General features: G+C 41.2%; 1 protein-coding gene across 3 annotated transcripts; it reads right to left on the reverse strand.

Annotated features, from left to right (window-relative positions):
- Positions 1-678: 678 nt before the first annotated feature.
- Positions 679-11,069, reverse strand: LOC115678721 (uncharacterized). Of its 3 annotated transcripts, XM_030602169.2 has the most exons (9): positions 8,685-11,069; positions 7,951-8,092; positions 7,795-7,877; positions 6,964-7,202; positions 5,306-5,392; positions 4,396-4,495; positions 3,276-3,489; positions 2,400-3,158; positions 679-2,309 (listed from the first exon to the last, which is right to left on the reverse strand). In XM_030602169.2, exons 1-9 carry the CDS (start codon positions 10,587-10,589, stop codon positions 1,618-1,620), a joined length of 4,221 nt encoding a protein of 1,406 aa, XP_030458029.2. In that variant the 5' UTR covers positions 10,590-11,069; the 3' UTR covers positions 679-1,617. The 3 variants fall into 3 exon arrangements, with proteins under 3 accessions (XP_030458029.2, XP_030458016.2, XP_030457999.2); XM_030602156.2 differs by having other exon boundaries at positions 679-3,158; positions 7,951-8,089; XM_030602139.2 differs by having other exon boundaries at positions 679-3,158.
- Between the last annotated feature and the right edge of the window lie 3,155 nt (positions 11,070-14,224).

Below are 14,224 nucleotides of genomic sequence, written 5' to 3' on the forward strand. Positions count from 1 at the left end.
GTCGCCGGTCATGGCGGCCAACAACTGGCCAGCTCGAGCCTCACCACAGGCTCCGACTATGGCAAGGCTCTAGCGAGGTCGAGCTCACCCAAGGCCGGTCAAGCGAGCTCAGGCCTCGCCAGATCCGGCGAGCTAGGCAAGGCGAGGTCGCTAGACGTCGGCAAGGCTCGAGCTCGTCGGCCTCGGGCAAGCTTGGCCTCGCCACAAGCCGGCGAATCCGGCAGGGACATGCCTCGCCGACTCGTGGCGAGGCTCAAGCTCGCTTGTGGTCAATCGTAGGCCACCGCCGTGCCCTGGCGACACACGGGAGAAAAAGGAAAAAGAAGAAAAAGAAAATTACAAATATTTTTAATAAATAAAAATTATTAAAAGTATTGCAAGGAGGAAAATCTTTTTCTTACCGAACAACGAAAACTATCTTCCGAGACTTTTTCAGATTTCAACCGAACACCAGAAAATTGTGTCATTTTTCAGGAAAATGACTTCCGGGAAAATATTTTTTAGAAACGTAATATTTTCCGCAAAACGAACGAAGCCTAAGAGTCCTCCCGGAGCAATAATCCAGCTTATGACCCCCCTAATTGGAAAAAGTTTACACTTTGATGAAAACCAAGTTAAAAAAAACAGACAAAACAACTGCTATTTTAAATTAACTAAGACATTAACATTCAGAGAAAATTAAAGGGCAAAGGAGATGATCCATCATCAGTGAAAAGCAGGTTTTCATTTGAAAATCGTTTCTAATGTGCCCACTAAACAGATCTTCCTCAAGACAGTCAAAGCTGCAAAGTGCAGATCACAAGATTCACAAACTCAAGACATCAGGTCAAAGCTGCCCAAAACTGCTGTTAATGTGAGAGAGACCAGAACTGTTTTTTATTCTTCTCTGTCCATAACCTGCACTCTACCGTCGTTCGATGCAATCTGTACAATGGAGGAGACGCAACAAGCAAAAAGAAGAGAGGCCCTGTAAGCAGGTACAGCAGAAAAGGTTGTCCGAAAGGAAAGCGGAGGGATCTGTAACGGGCACTGCTCCTCTTAAAATGACTATGTACAGTAAAACAAGCTGCACCCAAAACTCAAAAAGCATGAGCCAAGCAGCCACAGTGTCTACAACTACAAGCACAGCACCAGCAACCGAGAAGCTATAAGACCTCAGCGTCTTACTCTTATCTACAGGGGATGACATTAACATCTGTCTGTGACTTGAGAAACTCAGCTTTGTGAGACATCACAAAACTTTTTTACAATCCGAAATCAAACCCTCCCTCATTGTCCTTCAATGAAACACGGTCCTTGTAAAGGCTCTCGGCAAGCACCGTTGGGCATCAGAAAGTTTGCTATAATACCTAAAAGCTCCTTCGCGCGAATCCCTCCTGATTTACTGACTATGGGCAGGAGCAGGAAGAAATCTAGTTAAATAAGAATGTTACCTATGCTGGTTAGCAAGTTCCCATCATCCCGGCATTACCTCAGGCATCGCTGCACATGCGCACAGCAAACAGCCGCACCCGGTTACAAAAGTCGGCTAGCGGGAAAGAATTGGAAAGGCAATCAGTATTTATCACAAATCCAGGTACCAAGAGCAGAGTCAAGTTTGTCCAGTCGCCTATTTGACTAGTAGATGCCATCCACAGGTTGCTTGTTCAAGTCTGGCATGACCTCGCGGGACATGCGATGTCCATTGCTGGTCGGAGAGAGTAAACAGGTTTTCTCAGTGCCACTCTTAGGAGCCTCAAAAGATTCTTGATTCAGGACATCGACGCAATCAGAGTCCACCATTCCTTGGTATGTAACCATTCCATTAGCTTGACAAGGACTAGTATTGCAGTCAACAGAGGGAACTGCGAAACCACCATTTGCGACAAGCTTCGATTCCTCATCAGCTGAAGGGCAGACTTCATTCGAGGGATTGCTATGCATCACTTCCAGAAGCTGATTCCAAGATCCTGTGGATGGTGTGCACCCATCAGAAGGTGCAGAGCTCACTTGGTGCGCACCTTTACTGGATTTGAGTTTATCCAAAAGCATCTTTCCATCTGAATCAGAAAGACATTCAGCAGTACTCAACATTTCGTCCCTTGCATCATGAAACGTCTCACCCGAACAGTTGAACCCATTTGCAGGAGCCAACACCTGCTTGTCAGCATCGACATCTCCAGAACTTTCTTCAGAATGTCCAATGTGAGAAGTGGGGAAGCCGCCAGCAGGATTACTTTTGCGATCAACATCACTGTCTACAATTTGAGCACACTCTTCCGGGGCAAGGTGATCCACAAAGTCTGCTCTATCAAATATAGAGCAAGATTCTGCACATGAATGGCCTGAGTCAGCATGCAGTTTGGCATCCACTTTCAAAGTCGCGATATGTGAGGTTGGAAGAAACGAACCGCATATACCATTATGATTGAGATCAGTCCCTGAAAGATGGGTAAAATTGTCAGATGCAGAAGGCACAGTACTCAGGGGAACAGTCTTCCTGTCTGCAGTATCATAAGGCTCATCTAATTGGGCCAAATCTTCTCTCTCATTCTGATTGAGATCAGTCTCTAAAAGATCAATAAAATTATCAGATGCAGAAGGCAGTGTGTCTGCGGGAATATCCTTCCTCTCTGCAGAGTCATAAGGCTCATCTAAATGGGCCAAATCTTTTCTCTCATTCACCAAATGTTCTCTTTCATTATGATTGAGATCAGTCTCCAAAACATGGGTGTTATTGTCAGATGCAGAAGGCACAATGTTCAGGGGAACATTCTTCCTCTCTGCAGTATCATGAGACTCATCTGATTCGGCCAAATCATTTCCCTCATCCCGATTGAGATCAGTCTCCAAAACACGGGCAAAATTGTCAGATAAAGGCAGTTTGTGGGGATGGACATGATTCCTCTCTTTAGTGTCATAAAGCCCGCCTAATTGGGCCAAATCCTTTTTCTCTTCCAAACAATCTGAGAAGTCAACACTGTCACTAGTTATGTCAGATGTATCATTTAGCGAACTGTCTACGAGCAGAGTAGATTTATCAACAGTAGGTGCGCCATTGATATCATGCTCATCAGGTGTTGTCGACAGTGTTCCTTCCATCATATTAATATCAGGAGAAATTGTTCCTTCCATTGTGTTCACATCTGGAGAAGTATCTTCACAAGTAGCATTCAGATCTAGCAAAAGAAAAGCAAGGGCACATCAGGACTTGTTCTTGCCTCATAAATCATGATCTCCACAATTTATTTGAAAAAAAAATTAGTTAATTGTTATTAATATAAACTAAAAATTACCTGTAGGAAGAACTGCTTTTTCTTCAGCATTATGATGATTCAACAACAGCTTCTGCAACATATCTACACCAGGGAACACCAAAATATTCATCCTTCTCAAGCTTTTCTTAAGTGACACGTCTATTGGCTCAAAACCGAATACAGAGGTCCACGTTTCCTTGAGTTCAGAAATTGCAGGTATGACCAACTTTTGGACCTTTAAAGAGCGCAAAACCTGAAAATTTGGCTTGCAGAAAGTTAATCACAAAAGATTACTCAAGTATGATACAATAAACTAGAACGAAAAGTCACGTAGATTCACAACCACGCAAACGAATCTCCAGTGAAAAATTTTACATGGAAAAGAAAAACAATACAGTTCCACCGAAGCAAACTTATTAAACGTATTGAAGCATACTTAACTAACATTGATTATCAACCAATCATCAACAATTGTGTCCAAAACCGATTTCAGTGATCCCACAAAATGTTATATGGACCAGGAATAGTGCTTCAACAGTCCATTTGTCATTTAAATCGAATAAAGACACAGAGGACTAAACAGAGGTTAAACAAATAAATTACTCTATGCAGGTACATATTAATAAAGAGTGTTCTGGCATCCAGAATTCCATATTTACCCAGTTGACCATATTTTTAATTCTGATTGACATTATTGAGCACAAAAATATACGCATTTGTATAGCAAACCATGTGACTATTTACACGTTAACATTAACAGATATCTCTTTCAACCCACCCCCAAGCCCCAACCCCTTCAAGCACAGTTATGCATGTGACAGAGATGGTTATTGAGCAACACTGCTGAAAGCAAAATTTTTCTCAACTACAACTGATCATTTCTAACCAATAAGTCTGTAAAGTGTCATATTACAACAGAGGATAATGCAACTGACCATACCATTAGATTCCAGATTTCTAAAACTTCGAAAATCGGGAGTCAAAAATCGAATTACCAAGTACCCAAGAAAAACAAATAGTCATTGCAAGAAATCCACAATTCTAAAACTTTACGTAAAACTTCTCACAACAAATTAAAAACATGTTTCTAAAATGCATCAACCAAATTGTATGTATGTGAAGACAAGCAGCCAGTTAAACTGCAATGTAAAAAGCTCACAGATTCAATTCCATTTAGCAGCCGACGGCACATCCCTTGACGCCGATACATATAACGGGTCCCAATAAATGGCATCTCTGCTAATTGATTCCCGTGAATCCTGAACCATATGTGGATAAAAACTGTCAATAGACAGAGTAAGAAACTCAAGCACACATCAGCAGACAAGCCAATAACTTCTCTGATTCCAGCAAGTTTTACCAGCATTAAGCACTTCAACCGAGCAGCTTTTGATCACAGCATAAGCACAACAAATCAAAGCCAATCATCATTTATTTCAAAGAGCTACACCGGAAGCAAATCATCAAGCAAAAGGCAGACAAGCAGAAATTACCAAAATACATATGTAGAGAATGGATGATTCTACATTGATTTTAAACGTGCTAGAAGGGATATTGCAATTGCAAATGGGTAATGCCATTTCATATTGAGTTGGAAGTAAAATACATGTTAAATCAACATTTCGGTAGAGCAAATCCGTCAACTTATCCGTGCATTCAATCTATAGCTCCACCAAATGAAGACTTCCCTTTCAGGCCTCATATTCTTGGCTAAATTGCATATCTTCCCTTATTCCATACGCCTCCATTTATTAAATCCAGTGCTATGTACTGGTCTTTTAATTGATCAGGATAATAGAAAAGACCTCATGCAGGATATGATGCCATAGATATTACATCACAAAATAACACTGGTTCCATGCAAATCACATGCCAGATATGCCAACTTCAGCATCATCCAGAGGTTGAGTAGTCCCAATTGAAATGTTTTAATTCAAAGTGATAAAATCTGCAGGCTATTGACTTTCTGTTCAATGCCCACAAACCGTCAAACAGACAAAACTATTGTCAATTACTATGACGAAGAATGCTCATGATAGCGGAAATGGGGTAAGTCAGCCAAAACTTACCTGATTGATGCTGCAGATATTATCTCTTCCCCCTTCTCTAAAATTGCTGTATAGAAGCCACTGTAATCTAGCCGACTGAAATTTGACCTGGGGATGACAATTCTCAGTTTTAGTATACATCGGATATATTGGCAATAATACTGGGAAGAGATGGTAAACGTCATCCTGATGAATGTATCAGATACGAGGTGTCCAGCGATTTATATTCAAAATAAGGAAAGCATGAGACTCCGACAGTCACATCAGAAAGCAAACGAATCATGTAAGCTGCCTGAGTTTACAATCAAAGAAAGCATATGACTCCGACAGTCACATCAGAAAAGCGGAGGAATGCACCTAAGAGGATTTGTCAGTTTAAATCCCTGCAAACACCACAAAATAAGGAGCAATCTATTTCTTTAGGGACAAGCCTCAGCAAATGACCGCAAAGCCACCATGTTGTCTCTATTCCAAAAATAAAAGGCACAAAGAGTATATGGGTGGGCAAAAGAAAAGTACAAAAAGGATCGTGAAAGAAAGTAAGAGTACAATTAACAGCCATGCTTGCAATTTCAAATCATTGTAGTTTTTCTCAGTAAGAAATGATAAAACTGAAAGGCACAAAGAAACAAGCATGCGAGTTGTTCATATCACCACTGATAAAATAGAAGGGAAAGAAATCTTCCAGTGTCAATGAACAGTACTAGTGAATAGTATAAAATGGAAGGAAGATGGCCGTTCACTATCTAAAAAATAAAAGAAAGGATATTCGATTCTTCTATTGTATACCGAATTTACGGTTTCTGTGAAAGCGTCACATTCAAATGCGCTTTTCATGTATGGTTACCTAATGTCACGGCAATGCTCCTATTTGGCTCTCACATGTTGTACATCAAGGGAGGAGTAAATTTGCGTAATCAATTTCTCGTCTACGCCATGGAGTACAGCTAGGCACTGACAAGCCAGACCGTGAAAAAATAAAAAGCTCTTGTGGAAGAAGAGGCATTCATGCTTTTCCTGTTTTGTAGTTTTTTCGAAATATCCGTTTAGTACCTTGATGATCAATTATATCCATGTAATGAACCACTTTTTAAAGTTTTCTAATTCTTCCATTAAAGTATCCCGCATCGCTTGTCCACAGGATTTGTTGAGGCACTTTATACATGAGCCTTGCTCCACCTAGCATAAACTTTTGGGCTTAACATTCTAACATGGTATCAAAGCCTAACTTCAATTCTTTAATATTTCATTTCACTTGTGGTTCTTGTCTATTTTCAACCCTATTCATCAATTCCACAAGCCATTCTTTGTCCGATTTGCGTACAAGAGGGTATAAAAAAGTATCTCAAGTCACTTGGTGCAGAGTTAGTTTCGACCTTACTTACATGTAGTTTTCCTTCACTTAATAGATTAAACTTTTCGATACGACATTCTGACATGCTCAATCTACGAAAAGATTCTTAATCTCCCACTTGTGCATAGAATTTAAGCAATCGCTCGAAAACTTAACCTTCAGGACATACTTGAACATGAGTTACACTTATTAAAAGCACAAAATCCACAATATCAGGACCTTTCCCTGACCTTCTTATAGAAAATGAAACTAATTACTTGATTATTTCAGATAAGCACGCTAAATTTAGTCGATTACAAATTCAGATAAAGTTTGCCATTCTTACCCACAATTGTAGAGAATGTTATGGATCATATCGATCCCACTTCTGTGGTCGGAAACAGGCAAAAAACACTCATCCATTACGGACAGTGCAACAGCTACCTTGGAATTGCATTCGACCTTCCTTGATATTTCAGTGGAAGAGATGTCTATGTCCATAAAAAAACGGTGCACGAGAGTAAATGAATATCCTTCCTCCAGTTCATGTTTCACACCGAGAAGCATCCCAACATCTTCATATAGCTGGCATAGGACCAGCACACAATTATCTAAAGACATAGTATAGAAATATAGCACAAAATATGGAAAGCTTATCAAAAATGCCATGCAGCGAGAAATAAATGAGTAACCAAATCCTACATGGACGTCACACTCTGTAGGAAACAGACAACCAATATACAGAAGACACATCAGACGCGAAAATGTCGTAGTTGTCATTTTTCTCAATCACAAAAACTGGAATTTATTGAATGATAATAATTAATGAATATAATAAAACACAGGGCTCACATGTGAGCACAAATGAATTCCAGTATATCCTTTTCATAACTGTACCACATTTATTGCGGTTTACTAAAAAAGAACGCAAGACTTCTTTAAAAATTGTTTAAGTCATCTCCTTGCACAGTCAAATTGAGCTAAATATGTGGACAGTCTAAAAAAGATGGTGGAAGATTCACCGAAAGCAAACAAAGAATGAAGTAAATCTCAAGTTCATAATAACAATAAAAAGAGTTGCATTGAATGCATTACAAATTTCCGGTGATGCTGATGCAAGTGACAATGACTCTCCTAGCATATTTACTTATATGGAAGAAACAGGAAAAAAAAGTACTTTCTGACAGCTCTTGCCACAAAACGACGACAAAATCTGAACATCCTCAACTGCATCCTCTGCAAGTACACATGAGCTGTGATCTGCAATAACAGAAGTCATTCAAATGCTGAGCCAGTCTACGAAAAAGAGCATACATGGAGACAATATGATTACATTTTTCCTCGCATAACCGGCATTTGAATAATGCAGACGATGTTGTAGTTTCATTGCTATCCTTTTCTCTTGTACTCTCACCAATTGTTCCACAATATTTGCAAGAGCAATATAAACAGTGCCAATCACCTGAAGGGAACTTCTGTAACAAAAGGGAAGGATAAGTACATTTTCATTAATGAAACATATTAATTCTAGATTATCCAAGATAAAATAGAATGCTGAAGTGAGCAAAACCTTCTTCAGCTGCATATAAAGCGGATGGGCAAGCAAAAAGACATAATACTAATACTTGATCATTAGAAAGATCGGGGATTAACATAAACCTGATAGAAACTCAAGTGTACAGAGTGCTGACTTAGCAACTATACAGATGATAAGCTGCAGTGGCACATAACAACATACACATGGTTGAATTGTAATATCAAGTCAAAATAATGTTCAGTAGAAAACTAAGTGCCGCAAATCTAAGGCATAAAGCTCAGTTCATTATAACAAACTCCATATATATCCGACAGCACGATTGGGTCATCAGTCATCAACCAAACCTATGTGTGATTAAACTAATAAGCACGAAGGTGGAAAAGTTCTTTTCATGAAATGAAAGCATGCGTTACATACAGAGACGAAAAAATACAGATGGGGAAGTACCCAAAAGATCACTGAGGTCAGGCACAAGAATGCAACTAGCACAAGGAAAAAGAAATTCGAGAAAATACAGTCTGCAAACATACTTGTATATCTAAACAGCTTTGATGAAACGTTGATGGGCAACCATCGCAGCAAACCAAGTTCCCTCCATCTCCACAGATGCCACAAGTGTCATCGTTAGGATCATCTCCACCAACATCTATAAAATGGAACCATTTCTGCCCAGATTCCTCCTGCTTTTTCCAAGAGTCCAGCTGGCACTGCAACATAGACATTCCATTCTCCAAATATATGTTTTCAAGTGGCTGGCCAAGCCTGCTGCCTGCATGAGCTTCAAATTCGGAAACTGTTATCACCTCACCACAGCAGTCACAATGAATACCATCCCTTGTGATTGTACCCCCAAGCTTTGCTTGTGTCTTTTCCGGATGAAAATACTGGACCTTTCCTTTATCCAGGACAGTGCCCAGATCAATCATCCATGCCAGTATAGTCCGTTTGCCACTGTATAGAACATAGTTTTCAGAATCTGGTTGTGTCCCGTCAGAGTTGCGGGCCAACAGAGCACATCTCTTTCTGTTTTGCGTCTCTCGTCGTTTGCGATTCCCAATCAACAATGGTGTTCCTTTTCGAGTTGCCCCGCTCATTTTTTCCTTTCCAGTTAGCAAAGCTTTTCCTTTACTTTTTGCTTGGAACCGTTTATATGCACTTGCACCAAATCTGAGTTTTCCTTTGTGCTTCTTCTTCTTCTTGATTGCTCCATCAATTTTACTACTGCCCTTCTTCTTTCCCTCCCTTTTCTTCGTCATTACCTTGTTTAGTATACTAAGTTCTTCCTTTGGTATAGGCGAGAACACAAAGCCAGTCTTGTAAGCCTTAGATTCAGCATCACCAGCCTCATAACGCCTTTTAAGAACATTATAAGCCAGAGTCACCGACCAGTGAGTTTTTCCATCGGGGCTCACATAAACAGCATCGTTGTATTCTCTTTCTTGCCTAGGCCTGTACTCAATTGTCCACCCCGCGCTCATAAGCAACTCAATTATTCGGTCTCTCACTAAATTCTTCTGTTTACGTTTACTTAGTCCTACTTCTCCATCTTCTTCTGGTTTCAGTCCTTTGATCACACTCTGCTCATTATAACTACTTTGCTCTGACATCAAACTCGGCCCTGATGAAGGCACATTTTCACCCACTTCTAAGTCCACATGCTTACCCTTTTTAGCTGGTGACATCTTCTTCACCTCATATTCATTCCCATTTGATCTCCTACCTCTGTTTGAACTACTGACAACCAAAGTCTGCTCCACACTCTGTTTGGTTTTCGAAATCCTTTCACTTTTTCTCAATCCAGGCATCTTCGCTTTCTTCTTTTCAAGCGCCTTAGGTGGCCTACCACGCTTCCGCTTCAACTTCTGTGAAGATGGCTCAACCAAATCAAAAACCCCATCCTCTTCGGCCTGCTCACTAACGGTCTCCAACCCACGACCTCCTCTTCTCTTTTGCTCGAGCTCAGCAGCTCTCTTCTTGTCCTTTGCACCTTCTTTTCCAACCCCACTACTAACAATAGTCCGTGACCGCAAAACTCGTCCCACGAAGTGCACTCCATCATCTAAAGCTTCCTCCTTTGCAATTTTCTTAATCGGCTCATGACACTGAGTCCCTTCTCCACAACTTTCCCAACTCCTTTTCCTGCTACCCTCCAATGCACCGTTGCACAGACCTTCACCTGTCGACACAACTTCACCACATTCGCTCCCAGAAACTACCATCTTGTCACTTACAATGGCTCCATCTTCCAACGGGACCGCTGACTCCTCACACGCCTCCGCATTGTCCGATGCCAAAGCCGGCGCTTTCCCACCACCCAAGTCAGCACCTTTCGGCATCACGTCAACCAGCTTCTTCTGAACAAGCACTTTTCCGGACACAGGCTCATCTTTCTCCGGTTTCGCCCGCAGCTTGCCTGATCTCAAACCGTCCCTCATCCTTCCCCACCCAAAAAACCACCAACCCTCGAAGAGAACCCGCTCCAATTTCACTTCAATCTCCCCGTGTGAGGCACGGAAAAACCGCAAACAAAACAAAGCTCCCACCGCAGTTAACCAGCACACAATCGCAAGAACCACTCACGACCGCGACGCACGTTACTGTCCCACCACAGCAAAACGGAAACCCGAAACCCGAAACGGAGACATAATTCCAAACACCAACAAAAAAAAAAAAAAAAAAAAAAGGATCACGGACAAAGACACAAGGGGGGGATCAAGATCAAAGGCGACGGCTCCGGGGAGAGGAGCTCTCACCGGCGGCCCCCAGCAATGTCGCAGCGGCCCTACGATCCGGCGGCGGAGCAGGGCGAATCGGCGGGGGGGAACCTGCCCGGCACGTACATCTCGACGAGAATTTGGGGAGAGAATTGACAGAGAAGAACGCAGAGAGAGAGAGAGAGAGAGAGAGAGAGAGAAGAAGAGGAGAGGAGGGGGGGTTGGGTTTAAAGAAGGAGCATCATTTTGGGGGGATTTTACTAATGAGACAAGGGACATAAACAAAAGGGTTTAAGTTTAACGCCCTCCCAACCTCGTCCAATCAAACGTTGTCTCTCTAGGACTGAAATTTTCATTTTTATTTTTTGTGTCTTTGCAATTTTTGCTCTTTGAGAACAAAAACGACCCGAAGTTACTAAGTCGGAACCCCAGTTCGAACCTTTTCCCGGTCCCGGCGAGAGGGGGGGACGGAGTAACTAACTTTTGGTATTCAACCGTATGGGCTTGGCGCCAAATCAGTGCCGCGGGAGACGTTGCCCCGAGTCCCCGGGCCTGCGCGGGAATGGCTTTTGAAATTCGGGAGCGTAATGGCGCGCGAAATGTTATCGTCAATTTATGAATCGGGCGAGTGCATTTTTTTGTGATCGGATGGGATCGGCCCGAGGAGGGGGGTGGAACGGTAAATTACCAAGCCTGTGATTGGATTAACGTGGGATTATTGTGGGGAATGGCAATTAGCATTTCATTAGCGGGGTTAAGGGGAATGGGAATGGGAATGTTGTTGAGTTTTCCCTCCAAACGTGATTTCCCTTTTTAATTCGTTGCCAATTGTTTTCCCTCCATTATTTTGGATGGGCCTGTTTTGGAAGGAAATCTCTGGGTCTTGGGCATTTCTAGGCATGTCAGGTTGTGTTAGCCCAACTAGGAAAAACGCCCGTGGATACCAAAACTAGGAACATGCGTCATTTGGAAAGTCCTTGACAAGAATGGTCCTGTTTCGCCATTTGTTTTGAACCGGAGTAAATGACCTGTCAACGATCGGTATCCACCACGTCGTTGATTTTTTTAAGATCGAAATTGGCAAACCGTCAAAAAGATTTGAGGTTAAATCGGCAAAAATTGAAAAGGTCGAGGACTCAAACTGACCGTCGTGCAACAGGTACAGAATTTTCTGGACAATTTTCCCTAAGGGTCGAGCCGTGAATACTTCGCAGGGCTCGAGATCCGAAGGCCCGAAGTTGGCAAGTCCGTCGCCGTGATCCCATCGAGATCCCAACGACTTCTTGACAATTTACTGTATGTCTTCGACACGGTGCGAGTCGTTTAGAAGTTCGTTCATCACATAAATCGATTTCTTGATCTCGTGGAAAATGGGCGACCCTTTAATTTGAATTTGCAAGTTCAATTTTATTTTATCGCTACTTTTCAACTTTTGTCCGGAGATGATCGTGAGATAATTGGCTATCTTCGTTTTCATTAATTTTATCGTAAAAATCATCATTGTAAATCGATATATTTAATAAAAAAAAAATACTTTTGTTAAGACACGCTTTCAAGTTTGTACTTTCATCATAAGATTCTTTTTGTATTTACCGGTATTATGTCCTTTCTAATATAAATATTCGATATTACCTTAGAAATTCTGTGATCGACCTTTTTTTTTGGGCCTATGAGTTCGACATTTTATTGACAATTATGGTTTGCACAGTATGAGACATTCGCTGTTTCCATACAATGTGTAAACGAAGAAAAAAATTATTTTGTTTTTTTTTACTTTAACTTGTTAGCATTTCTATTTATTCATCATATTTTTATGTTTGTAACGTTGGGTATAACTCACTTAATTTTAAACGTTATAAGAAAATTTCATCTAATAATATTATTTTCGACCCGCGTGGGCACGTGACTCGTTTCTTTTGTAAAATCGAAAAAGAAAAGAGAACCGCGACATAAATGAATTAATTTAATTTAAGCCAGAACTAAACCGACCTTTTGTTGAAGACATGCAGCAAAAGTATGGGGAAGAAATAGACATGTAAATGCAATTATTTTTCAAATTCAAATTAAACCAAAACCCTTTTGTGCATAAACAGCCTTGATAATAAACAACCCAAAAATAGAAAATGTACGTTATATTGTTAAGAAAAAGATTATATTATGAATTGCAATCCCGAGTGCGTAGCAGGTAGTATGCTAATTGCATAAAAGTTCCAAATAAAGATATGAAGTGATATCATTTTCTCATAAAAGGACCCAAAAGCGAATGTTGTTTCAAATAAAGGCCTCAAATGACCAAGTAAGTTTCAAATAAAAGTGTGAAGTGGACAATTGAATCTCAATTAAGGGTTTAAGCTCGCCGGCGGCCAAAATTTTGTCTACTGGCGTGCACTTGATTTTTCTCCGGCAACCGGAATAGGGCAATTTTGTCCAAAACAAAATTTGGACAAAAATTAATAAAGAAAACTCTTACTTGGACTAATGTCGTGATTGCAAAAAATTTAAAATAAAAAAACTAAAATTCAAGTTACCATTTGTCGCAAGTTAGTGTTCGTCATCTTCAAAGTTATTGTTTATCGTCTTCAACTAATGTCGTGATTGTAAAAAATATATAACAAAAAAACTAAAATTCAAGTTACCATTTGTTGCTAGTTAGTGTTCGTCATCTTCAAAGTTATTGTTTATCATCTTCATCCGCACGATCGCTTGGCCAAACTCGTCCGAAGCACGTCCATCAGCTTTCGGATATTCCAGGAGTCTTGTCATCGGATTGGCCACGGCGTTTGCAAGCTTCAAGGTCGGATTTGGCTTCGAAGCTAGGGACCGCCATGGCTGCTCAAGCTCGAAACTTCGCCGGAGGGCGAGCTTGCTTGCTACTCCGATGCCAAACTCGCGAGACCATTCTACTTTCAAGATCTTTCTCGGTCCAGATGGTGCTCTACGATCGAGGAAGACGAGGACCGAGATTGAAGACGCTAAGCTATGGAGATCTCGAGAGCAAAAATGGAGGAGTTGAGGGAGGGCTCGGCCGGCTACTGAAGAATCAAGCACGAGGTGGAGAAGGATGAACCACAGCCAAACGAAGGCGTGACTAGAGAGGGAGGATCTCTTGTTGCCGGAGTTACTCGACCGGAAATTTAGTCATGACGGCGGCGGCGGTGGCAGCTGCCGTGGCCAGATCTGGCGGTTGGTCAAGCAAGGGTCAATAGTGCCGCTAGATACTTGAGATCTGCGCCACGCGAGTGCCACATCGCTATGTTAAATTTTTTTTCTTTATAATCTTTTATCTAGATCGTATTTTGGACAAAAAAATCATGTTTTTTTTTTCTTTACTCTCAGACTTTTGCCCTACCTCCTTA

This window comes from Syzygium oleosum, unplaced genomic scaffold, assembly GCF_021117445.2.
Source record: "Syzygium oleosum isolate NSW1041296 unplaced genomic scaffold, Sole_v2.1 Sole_v2.01, whole genome shotgun sequence".
Lineage (NCBI taxonomy): Eukaryota > Viridiplantae > Streptophyta > Magnoliopsida > Myrtales > Myrtaceae > Syzygium > Syzygium oleosum.